This window comes from Vanacampus margaritifer, chromosome 15 (genome assembly GCF_051991255.1).
Source record: "Vanacampus margaritifer isolate UIUO_Vmar chromosome 15, RoL_Vmar_1.0, whole genome shotgun sequence".
Lineage (NCBI taxonomy): Eukaryota > Metazoa > Chordata > Actinopteri > Syngnathiformes > Syngnathidae > Vanacampus > Vanacampus margaritifer.
Window position 1 is genome coordinate 8345452 of NC_135446.1, and position 12883 is coordinate 8358334.

General features: G+C 39.8%; 1 protein-coding gene across 1 annotated transcript; it reads left to right on the plus strand.

The window, feature by feature from the left end:
• Nucleotides 1-430: 430 nt before the first annotated feature.
• Nucleotides 431-10627, plus strand: slc38a2 (solute carrier family 38 member 2). Its single transcript, XM_077545637.1, has 16 exons — nt 431-770; nt 1753-1860; nt 1955-2036; nt 2128-2243; nt 3942-4015; nt 4094-4186; nt 4384-4456; nt 5770-5852; nt 5936-5994; nt 6127-6297; nt 6381-6460; nt 6584-6684; nt 8225-8349; nt 8427-8568; nt 8780-8877; nt 8966-10627. Exons 2-16 carry the CDS (start codon nt 1754-1756, stop codon nt 9071-9073), a joined length of 1512 nt encoding a protein of 503 aa, XP_077401763.1. The 5' UTR covers nt 431-770; nt 1753; the 3' UTR covers nt 9074-10627.
• Nucleotides 10628-12883: the final 2256 nt, after the last annotated feature.

Genomic DNA, 12883 nt, shown 5'->3' on the forward strand with positions numbered 1-12883 from the left:
AATTTCAGTCTTTTAAGAGTTCACTGTGACAATTTCACAAAATTATGCCAAACAAGTGTGGGATAAACAAATACGATACTTCACTACTTCACCCTCACCTCATAATTAAATTAAAAAAATAAAATAAAATAAAAAATGTTTGGATACCCATGTAGCATGATAATGTTCTTTTCCCTCATGATTTAAACTCATGAATGCCGTTGTGTTAAAGTGCACTCCAGCATTCCTGTCGTTTTCCAAAAGAGGAATGTCTCCAGGTCACAGTGTGTTCTGTTTGTATACAGAACCGACGTCACAGGCCGTGCGTAAAAATGCCTCCCTCCCTCGCCCCTCCTTCCCAGCACAGTCGCCCCTCCCTTTTTCTCCTCCCTCCTCACTCGCCCCCACCCTACCACCTCCTCCACTGTTTCGCGGCTGATGCAATGCTTTATAAAAGGGAGAGTCCACATGCCTCGCTTTAGCAGAACACTCATCATTTTCTGTGCGCATCGTATTTTGGGGGTAATTTTGGTTCATTTTGACCTAAGAAAACCTCAGTTTTACACATCAGTCTGTGTATTCTAGTAGTAAATTTTGCTATTTGAATTATTTAATTTGTGTTGTACATCAAATTTTCTGGTTATAACCTAACATCCTGAGTTTTATTTCATTTATTCATTTCAAAGGATCAAAGAGCTCTTGGAGTCTTTTTTGTGATAATTCCAAACAAATCCACCGGATTAGTTTTTTTAAGGGATTTTACCGGCATCCAACCACATCTTCTCAAAAAGGTAAGAATGCCGGCATGTCCTGCTCTTGACAGGAAGGAAGACAATGGTTAAAACAACCATTAGTCATGTGTTTATAATTAACTTTCTTTAAGGTATTATTAACATTATTATTATTATTATTTAATTTAAACCATCGTTTTGAATTAGACCGGTGGGAAATATGAAAATATTTCCAATTGAATGCCTCTTATGTATTACTGGGTCAGCCTCGGAACAAATGAATAAATAATAGGACGTCTTGTCAGTGCGGTATTAGAATGATGACACACACTGCAGACATGACTTAATACATATTAATTTAAACATGATGTGTGGCATGTTGAAGAGGGAAAAAAGGTCTAATCAGAGTGTGATGTTGCATCGGGGTTCAAGTGGGTGGAAAGAAAAAAAAAGAAGAGAGACGAGGGCCATGCCCATAAACGGACAACACGTGCCATTGTTTCCACTGGAGCCAGTCATTACACATAATGTGATTAAAATGATCTGGGCACACAATTTGTGGCCTACTTAGGTGGGATGCACATACGTGTACTTTATAAATGAAATATACTGTATAAATTGTCCTATTTTTATAATGAAATTAACCTTATAGGTTTAGTTACCACATTGTAATCTGAGTCCTAATTATGCGCTGAAATAATTTAGACACGCCCTTTTACTTTTTTTTTTTTTTAAACGCTTCCAAATAATTTTGCGCAAAATCTACACTGCGGCTTTTTGTCATTGAGTGTCTATTGAGGGGCTGAGGTGATGTCGGGTGGACTCAGATGCCGGTCTGGTATTTTTCCACTGCTGGTGCGTCAACCCCCCCTCCCCCTTCGCTACCCACAATCCCCCTCCCCCGCGCACTTCTTGCTCCCCCCTCCCTTCGCTGAAAAGTAGTCACATGACCCGGCAGTGAGCGGGCACACTGTAATATTGATTATTCCCAGGTTTAGGGTGCAGATGATTGGAATCAAATGAGTCATTTCTTCCCTTGCAGCATGAAACAAACCGAGATGAGCCGTTTGCCTCGTGAAGAAGACGACAACAGCACCAACAGCAACGACTACAACTACGCAGACTGCCCGAGGAAGGTCCCTCTGAATGAGTGAGGAATACTTCCAAACACAAAAATAAACCAAAATATAATTTAGCATCTATGTAAATGAAGCTAAATGTCTTTTGTGTGTGTCATTTTTAAGGCAATATGCAGACTTAGATCCAGAGAGTGAAAACTTCCTCCCGGACACAAACCCTGGCAAGAAGAAATATGAGACCGAATATGTAAGAGTCGTTTCCGCCTTTTTGATGTGAAAAGCGAAGAGTCCACATGTCCCCCCTTCCCTAATTTTGGGAGTTTGTTTTCCTTCCACAGCACCAAGGAAATGCCTCCTTTGGCATGTCCGTCTTCAACCTGGGCAACGCCATCATGGGAAGTGGCATCTTGGGTCTGTCCTACGCCATGGCCAACACTGGCATTGCGCTGTTTGTGTGAGTAGATGACCTTTATGGACTCTTTGTGCCATCAAAAGTAGGAACATGCGCTTGCTGCGACTTCAGTTTTTTTTTTTTTGTTAACCCCTAGGCGTTATTGTGACAATTTTTGGGCTTTTTGTTGGTTCTGACCAAGCCATTTCAAAATAAAATACTGCCCACGGGTTTTAAATAACATGTTTTTTTGTAGTTTTTTTTTTTAACCCCTAGGCGTTATTGTGACCATTTTTTGGCTTTTTGTTGGTTCTGACCAAGCCATTTCAAAATAAAATACTGCCCACGGGTTTTAAATAACACGTTTTTTTGTAGAAGTCAAGGTCACGGCTCAGTGCAGTGCAGGTGCTTTCTCACCAGTGTGCATGACCTCGAGCGGCAGATCAATGCAACAGTGTACAAATAATTATTTACTATCGTGTTTGAACTAGATAAAATAGAGGAACACAGTGTTGAAACATGTCTTTTTTTTTTTTTAACTCAAACAATCAGGGAGAAGTCGCACGTCATTTCCCAGGCGCATGAATTTTTGTAAGCAAAGGGAGTGGCCACAATTTGAGCAGTACTAATCCGGCTGAGTGAATGAATGGGAGTAAAGGCAGTGATCTATTAGGGTGTGCTTCTGAACACAGCAGGGATTACAAAAAGCGGCTGATGCAATAGGATAACACGTACTATAAAACAGGAGGTACAAATAAGGTTGCAAAATTGGGGGAATTTTCAAAGTCCTTCCATCATTCACTGCCACTGAATGTGACAGATGCCAAATGTGCAGTGCCCCCTTGCAGGGGTGGCAGTGAATGAGTTGGCGAAATGTATTTCAGTACAGCTTGCTAAACACTGTGAGCCACTGTGTAACATCGCTCATAGTTTTGAACACCGTGCTTGATTATAGGATTCTATAAAAATGCATCGTACACAGAAGTTAACCAAAATTTGACCTAGATACAAAGAGTTCTTAAAGATTAAATGCAAATGTATTGTACTAAAAAGTTAATCCTACTACACTGTTCTAACTTCTTAGGAAATTATTCTTTGGCGAACCGCCTGAGTTCCACTAGCGGTACTCGTACCACACTTTGAGAATCACTATTTTAGTATAATCCTGACTAAAACAAATTGAAAAAGAGTTTTCCCAGTTACTAGCCTGTCAGTTGGTCCGTTTTTTTTACATTGTGTTCAGAGCCAAAATATGCCATACGCACAAGCTTCAGATATGTTGCCGCTTGATTAAAATGAAGACAAAAATTGAGAATATAAAGTACTGTAATGCCCTCGTATATGGGCAAGGAGAGCCATGTATTTTGCATTGATGTTCAAATTGGAATATTTCCATCATTCCCAAGCTTCAACTCCCGTGGAAATTTACTAGAAATGTTCCAGTCCACCCCTAGGCACAATCTAAAGATGGTCATATTCCAGTAGGAAGCTCTGCCTCTCAAGTGACCTGCAGATTAATTTCCATATCCTATTAATACCCCGGGGCACATGAAGAGTCCTCAGATAATTCCAATACGGGAAGATCTTTGCGATGCAACTTGCTAATATGACTCACTCTCGCCGTCCTCAAAATGTGTGCTGAGCTAGAAGTCAAAAATAAAGAATGAGCCAAATTCACGCAAAAGACACAAAAGTATATTTATCTAGACATATAAAACTAATTTTTAGCGAATTATACTAATCGTCCCTTTATGTTTACAGCATCCTTCTTGTGGCTGTTGCCATCTTCTCATTATATTCTGTGCATTTGCTGCTGAAGACGGCCAATGAAGGAGGTGAGTCCGCAGTTCGCAATCCAGACATAACATCCCTGACCGCAGTTTTAACTCCGCCCCTTCCGATTGCCTTTCAAGGTGCGTTGGTGTATGAGCAACTGGGCTACAAAGCCTTCGGCATGCCCGGGAAACTGGCCGCTTCCTGCTCCATCACCATGCAGAATATCGGAGGTGAGCTTTTTGGCACAAGCACTGTCTTGATCGTGTAAAGGAAAAAGAAGCGGGGGGGAAGGTAGCAGCAGCTTCCAGTAATAGTTTGAGTCACTCGGCAAGCATGTGCCAATTCCAGGGAAAATGTGTCTTTGAATCCTTTCACTTGAAGGCTAAACAATTTTTTTTTTTAAACGGCTTTATTTTTGTCGTTTCAGCCATGTCAAGCTACCTCTACATTGTCAAGTACGAGCTGCCCATTGTCATTCAGGCTTTTGCAGATAGCGATGGGTGAGTACATGTTTTCACTGCAAAAATGTAGTTTTAATAACATTATAATGGACCAGTGTTTATCAATCTTTAAAAAAAAAAAAAAAAAAAAGTGTCAGAGCATGTCACTGTCATTCTTAATTAAAAATACATTAACTAGTATTTTTCTTTTTTAATGGACCTATTGAGTGATTCTGGATTCACTTTGCTACATTAAATAGTGAATTCATCTCTACACTACTGCTGATACAGTGTCAGTCAAAACCAAACATTTATCAGACAGTATGCTAATTTCAAATCTACCGGCAGACAAAATCCTGCTTATGTCCATTCATATGAAGTATTTAAACATATAAATGATGTAATATACAAGTGAAAGAAAAGCTTGTGTGCACTTTAAGATGACGTGGCTAAGTGGCAAGGGGAATGGAGTCTTTCCAAGTAGTCCTTGAAAGGGCCCTTTTAGTCATCTGCAGCTGCTGCCGCATGGAGACAAGGGTGTGTGTACGTGTGTACGTGTGTACGTGTGTACGTGTGTACGTGTGTACGTGGGATTGGCCGGCTCGCCTTGCCTCGCATCCCTCCCGCAATGGTTGACGGATACGTTATTTTTGCCAACAGATGCATTTGTGCATACATCTAGAGTAGTCATTCTCAAAGTGTGCCTATGGTGGCAATGGTATTAACGTTTTAGGGCATTACAGTTTTGCTTAACCCTGGAGAACCCAAGAACCCTTTTCTTCTTTGGAAAATTATGAATTAAACATTAAATGACTGCTATAAATTCACTGAACACCAAAATATATGTTTTTTCAATGTTTTTTTAAATTTATTCCCTAATTTAGGATTAGGGCGAAATTTGACCCTTTGGGATTTAGGGGTATCATTTAGAAAAATCAGAATAACAAAAACTGTCAGTAAACTATTTAGAATTTAAGAAAATAATCAATCAAATACACGGCTACATTGAACAATATATATTTTTTGTTTTATTTGTTGCATTTTAGCCATCTTGACACCACCACTCTGGCTCGTGTAAGTGCAATATTCATCCACTAGATGGCCCCATGCAGGGGTCAGAAGTGGCACTCTGGACTTTTGAAGTTAAATTTGTAAAAAAAAAAAAAAAAAAGGGTCTTTGTTATTTGAGTAGCAGAATTTATAGGGGCCAAATTTGACCCCGTGGGTTCTCCAGGGTTAATTATTAAAATCTTTCTCTAGAGCCACAATAATGACGTAACATATTACGTTTTTCAGTGTCAATGAGTTGGACAAAATCAACTAATATTGTTGGAAATGGTGACTAATGTATTTTTTTCTGTTGTCTTTTCCAGCCAATGGTACACTAATGGAGACTACCTGGTGCTGCTTGTGTCACTCTTCATTATTCTGCCCCTCTCGCTGCTCAGGAACTTGGGTAAGTATCGCCATGCTAATAAAAACAAAAGCGGGCATTCCAGTTTGTTTGTTTTTTTAAATAGACGCTGTGCTTCTCATTAGGTTACCTTGGATACACGAGTGGCCTGTCTCTCCTCTGCATGGTGTTCTTCCTCATTGTGGTGAGTACAAAATGCAGTTTCCTCATTCCACATCTGTTGTTTCCAAGCTGGAAATCCCATAAACAAGCATTACTTACTGACTCGGAACCTTTACACATGAGTCATATCTAAAACGATGATTTGCTCCTGCAGGTGATCATCAAAAAGTTCCAGATCCCTTGCCCTCTTCCTGGTGATGTCCACGCTGTGAACGAGACATCTAGTAAACTCCTCGACGGCAACACCACCGTGTCTCCAAACAACGCCTCTGCGGTGGACTACAGCGATGCCTGCACGCCCAAATACTTTGTCTTCAACTCTCAGGTACAACGTTAATGACAAGTAAACCTATTTCAACGCTTATAAGACTGGAATTTTCACTCTTCTTTTTGTTCTCATCTCCCTAGACTGTTTACGCTGTTCCCATCCTGACCTTCGCCTTTGTGTGCCACCCAGCTATCCTGCCCATGTACGAGGAGCTCAAAGAGTAAGTTTCTTTCATGTTAAGTAACAAAAACAGCAGCTGTTCCCTTATCTGACCGCACAGGTCGATTCGTTCTTGTTGTCAAAAATGGTTTTAAACACGGCCCTTTCCCACCCGTCCGCACAGCCGTTCCCAGAGAAGGATGCAAGGAGTCGCCAACGTGTCCTTCCTGGCCATGTTCATCATGTACCTCATGGCGGCTCTCTTCGGATACCTGACCTTCAACGGTGAGTTGCTACAATTGGGTGAACCCGGGCGCTGGCAGCAGATTAGCTAATACAGAAAAAAATGTGATTTGGGCTAGCAAATTGAAGAAAATGACTTGCGGAATGTGTTGATTGGAAACATGTCAACTTTATCACCTTGGAAAACTTGTTTTCCTTATTAGCCGGATGGTCTACTACTGTAGTGTGTAAAAATTAAATAAACTGCAAGGATTGCAATCTTTAACAAATAAAAGGAGTCATCGACTATTATCCATTAACTATTGAAATTCATTCATGATAAGTAAAAGCATGTAAAGCGCCACGTTTTGTCCATTCAAAGTCACCATCAACAGGAGTTTTGACGGATAAGCTAACGAGCTAACTAGCCGACGTTTTTCGACAAGATACAATTTTCAATACATAATAATGAGGAAATTCGAAAGACTCAGTGCCATACGTGTAAAAACCCAATTTGAACGAGCAACATAAGTGGAAACGGATGACTTTACCAACAAAAACGAACAGCCGCGCAGCTATCTACGCGAGTACAGCGTTCGCAGTGCATTCTGGGACTTGTAGTTTCGGCGGTGCGTTTTTCCCAAAAACAAACTTGCTTGTCATTGTTTAAAAGTTAGAAATATCGTAAAACTAGGTACGAACGAGTATAATAGGTCCAATTGGGTAAACATGAGTAGAACAATATTTTGTATGTTTTGAATAGCTGGGAAGTTAATTAAAGCCAGGTTAAGTTACAAAAGGTCATCGTCCCAAATGCTATTTACTAGCCAAAGTTTTAAGGGGAGTAGCCTCATCAATCCAAATGAAATAAAACAAGTATGACAGTGGAACCAGATTCTCAGGTTTAGAGTTATGCAACAATGTGTAAAAGGCCACCTGATGCCAACATACCACTCGAATATTTGTGTTCCTGTTCACCGTGAGAAGGATAGTACATATGCGCTCAAGCTGGTTTTACAAGATCACTAGAAGAAATTTCTGTGGAACTAAAAGCTGAGGTGTCGCAGCATGTACTAGAGCAGTGTTTCATAAGCTTTATTGCACCTAAACCTGTATTTTCCTTGAGAAAAATCTCACGCCATCAAACGATGGAAATAATGATAGTCCTAATTTAGTGTAGTTTGGGCGTGTTTAGTTGAAAACAAAGCCACTTTTCTGTATGAATGGCAACAAGTGAATTTTACTTTTTCACATCTAGTGTTGCCGTCATTTTTTTAAATTATTGTGCTAAGTCAGGATTCGTAGCTGGCATCGATAGATAGATCCAATATTTGAAGTGAATAAATAATAGTTTTGGGACCAATTGAGTTAAACTTGATCATTGTAAATCGGCTTCCGCAAATTTAACACGGCCTTCAGCCATCAAATTCTCTTCAATGCATTGCAAAACTTGCTTGTTTTGAAATACAGTATGATCCATGCTTTAATCCATACTCTTTACTGACTCTTTTTTTTCTCTTTTAGTATTTTCAAGGCATCTTTCGACTCTCATGTGGCGACTGTAGTAATCAATCTTGCCCTTTTGCGTTCTTTTCACTCACAGTGCATGTGGAGCCTGAGCTGCTGCACACCTACTCCAAGTTTTACAAGTTCGACGTGCTCCTGCTGATAGTTCGCCTGGCCGTGCTCCTCGCCGTCACCTTCACCGTACCCGTGGTACTCTTCCCTGTAAGTGTTAAAACAACAAAAACGTCAACAATTGTTCCGTTTTCGAATGCCTGTGAACCCATCTAATCTTCCTGCAGATCCGTACTTCCATCAACCAGTTCCTGTGCGCGTCCAAGTTCAGCTGGATCCGTCACACCATCATTACCGTGGGGCTGCTGGCTGGTACCAACATCCTGGTCATCTTCGTGCCCACCATTAGGGACATTTTCGGCTTTATCGGTGAGTTTTTACGAGACTCCATTATCTCAAGAAAGATTTCAACCATAGTTGGTTTTACACTTGTATTTACAAAAAAAAAAAGCCTACTAGAGCATCTGAACTTTATTTTGGGTTAATCAGACCACATGATTATTTTTCAAATGAGTTGTTCAGAAAGAAATGATTTAGAAGTATTGTTGGATTCTAAATCTCAGTATTCTTGCTTACACAGGTGCATCTGCCGCCGCCATGCTCATCTTCATCTTGCCCTCGGCTTTCTACATCAAACTAGTCAAGAAGGAGTCAATGAAATCCGTGCAAAAGATCGGGGTAGGTTTGCAAAACTCCCTTCCTTGTTCCTTCGTACGTAAGTGCAAACAAGCTCAACTGGAATTTTTTGTCTCTTGCTCACCCTTAGGCCACCGCCTTCCTGCTGTGCGGCTTAGTGGTTATGATCGGCAGCATGAGCCTCATCATCCTCGACTGGGTCCACAATGCCAACAAGGAGCAACCCGACGGACACTAAGGGTCGGCACTGGATTGAGGTCACCAAACTAATGAAGATCAAATTTCGAAACAAAGACTTGATGCTTGGTTTTGACTGAGACAAAGACTATGCCATTCCAAGAGAATGTATACCCAGATTTGTACAGTTTGCTGTTTTTTCACACCACAAGTATGGTTACACCCCCCCCCCCGCTTTTTATTTTTATTTTATTTTTTAAATAGAGGGGCCTACATATAACTTCTTTGTGCTTACCCATAATTTGATTGTTTTTGTAGTTCTGGTACAGTTGAAAAATCTGACGTGCCTCAAAGCAACGATGAGATACAGTTTCAGGTTGCTAGGGGAGTTGAAACCGAAAAACCAATTAGCAGCTGACACTCAGGTACGGTTTTCTTTTGGCGCGAGTGCGGCTGTGATCGCACACAAGTCCTGCTGACACAACGGTGCGAACCACACATCGCTCATCTGAACTTTTATTTTTTTTTTGCCAAACGTATACCCGTTAAGCGTGTTTGTATACTGTACTGAAAAGCACTTATTGTTCAGCACACTGTTGGAAAACCAGACTTGTTTCCATACACAGACGAGGGCCTAATGACAGCACACACCCAGTAATTGTGACTTTACCTTGTACACACAAAAAAAAGGGGAGAAACAGCAAAAGACAACAAAACCTGCTTCTTTTTTTTTAATAGCATACAATACTGGAAGCTGCAGAGTAACTCACTGGACTCGATTAAAAAAAATTGTAGTCTTTAAAAACCTGCTGATGTTGGAGTAGCATGCACATGTGTCTGAGGAGGCCAAAATGTTTTTGTTTTCTTTCTGGGAGAATACTTTGAATTTGACCACATACAGTGGTTGTAAAAACGCCTGTCAAACTTGCAAATGTAAAAAGAAAAATGTCACGCTGACAAGCAAACATACCAAAAGAAAAGTCTTGTGCACAGACGGCGGCGGACTGTGCTTCCAAAACTAAGTCAACACCAAACTGTTGTTGTCCAACATCTATTTATGGAAGACAGTGAAATCAATGTAATTTAACTATTTTACTATATTTATATTATATTGTATCTGTATATATATGTATATACATCGAGTTCAACTGTATATATGCTATTTTCCCGTTTTTTTTTTTTTTTTTTTTTTTTTTACGAAGCATTGTAGGTGTAAAACCAACACAACCCACGCCGGGGAATTTGTAATTATTCTGTTCAGCAAAGACAAAGCTTCGACTGTTCATCTGTCCAGACTGACTGAAATGTTCTGCTGTCAATTTTGTGCAAATTCTGTTACATGTCAAGGCCACTGAGAACGTTAAAGCCACCTTGCACCCCTTTCTGGACCCCTCTGGTTGGAGAGTCTGTCAACCATCTGTGGGCTTCAGGGGCAAAGACGGCTTTGCCCACCAGTGTTACATTATTGTTTCAATGAAACACCATGTATATCTTGTAATTAATGTCCAATTAAATTCAAAGTTACTCTATAACAAGGCCTGTTATGTTTTGTTTTTGCACTTGCATTGTTCTAATGGTTTTTAGTTTCCCAAATGACCAAATAAAAAATAAATAATCAAGGTCGCTATTATTTATTTTTTGTAGAAAGAGTAACTCCAGTTACCTGAATAGAATGGACTGTTAACATAATTATATTTCATCTCATCAGCCCTACCAAATACTTGCATAGACAGCATCAATATTAAATATTTCCTAGATAGATAAATATATCCTAGAGTGGCAATATGAGTGTAGCCACTAAATAAGTTTTTGGTGCAATGCTGCCCCTGGGTGGTCATCAGAGAAGCTTCATTGCCATTATACAGTACAGCGGTGTTGGCCCGACCTATATAAATTTTTCTGATCATTTTGACACACCTATGTTGGCTGTGGGAGACATGGAAAACAGGCTGGATAGGGGTACTCGAGGACCGCGGATGAGAACCACTGGTATAGATTCTTACTTGTTTGCTGTAAAGCATTAGCCTTTTCTTTTCTATATTTTTATATTGTGTTATTTTCACAAGTCTTGGGACTTACTGAGCTCTGGGATTGTATTTCATGTCATGTCATGTAGAAATGTGTGTTAAGACAAAAAAAAAATCCTTAGATGTTTGCATCCTTGAATTTCGAGAAAAGAAAGTCTTTGAATACTTATAAAATAACTTGAAAGGACAATGAAAAATTAAAACAATAAGAAAGTGAAATAAGAATAGAATAAACTAAAATAAAAGCAACCGAAAAAACAGTAAGAACAAATACTGTTCCTGTGGGTTTGGCCTCGAGGACAGTGTGGTGCCGTGTCCATGTGTATAAACTGAGTACTGTACAGAACAAAGTTGCGATAGAATTATATTGAAATAACTCGTTTTTTACACATTGGGAAGAATTTGTGCCTTGTTTGCGTAGCATTATCTCACTTGCGCGTATGTGTTCCCACAGCATTTGTGTGGATATTCGTTATTTGAAAGAAAAAAAACTCCCGACGTCGACGCTAACTTCCTGTTAGTATTTAAATAGGCTCCTCCCTTCGCTTTTAGCATTATTGCTAGGCTAGCGATATTTGAAAAACGAAGCATGTTTTGTATTTAAATATACAGTGGATGACATTTTTAACGTCGTGTTCTTAGTTTTACAGTGAACTCCAACTGAGGTGTCATTAAACATCTTAAAGGACGTTTTAGGGACAGCAGAATAACCTACTAACATACACTACACACTTGCTAATTGCTAACGCTACGCAAGCAAAATAGTACATTCAGGGTACTTTCACAGAGTCGGAAACTTCGGATTTCTTCAAAAAAGAAAAGAAAAGAAGTAGGTACAATAATCGGCCAATTGTTTCGGCAGCAGATTAATCGGTCGGGCCCTATAGCGGTAACCTTGCAGTAGCCAGATCGATATTGTGATTCACTCAAGGGAATTCTCCACAATATCTGGGACTGCTCTGCAGTGATTTGCTTGGGAAAGGCGGGACATTCTGTACAATACTTCGAGCTGATTGGACGATGCGGGCATCTTGTACATGTTTGTTTTGACCAATGACGACCATGGATGAAAATGTTGTCTTTGTTCTCGTCAAAAAAAAAAAGGCGGGGGGGGCATCTTTACCAGTTAAAAATGCACAAAGCGCCTCTCGAGTTTATAAACTCACATATTCCGCGAGAATTCATCTTGCAGAGTAAGGTTACTAACAGCGGTGCCTGAGATTCAAGTTTAATTAATTCCATGACCTCAAAAAATAATTTGCTCATTGAAATAAATGGAAAAGCCATTAATCCGTTCCTATCTGCCAATAAGAAAATGTCTGATGTGCATGCATTGTAATATTAAAAACATCACTCCATAATATAATGCTTTTCTAAAAACAAGTGACGGAATTAAATAGAATGTAAAGAATTTAAGTTTTTGCCACATTTTTTACTTCAGTTCAACAGACATTGTGCTGCTCCTTCTGGTGTTTGCACCTGGGCCACCTGGGGGCAGTATATTACTCGTTCTTGCTCCATTTGTACTCGAGTATCTGTTACTAAAAGGGGTAATACAGCGGCACCTATACTATTCATTAGCCCGCCGAAAACATTTTGCATTTAATTTGCCAGTAAACCTCAACCTGGAAGTGTCATTAAACGACTTGAATCCTCTTCCTGACAGTGATTGACAGCTCGTATCTAAAATAAATAAACAAACAATTGAATCAGCTCACTTGCATCTCAAGGCACCACTGTTAACTGGATAATTTATTGTGAATTCACCTTAATACTTAACTTAGACATTGATTCCCAACCACAGTGCAATCTGGCAGGAAAACTATCCACTTCAATCAGAATTT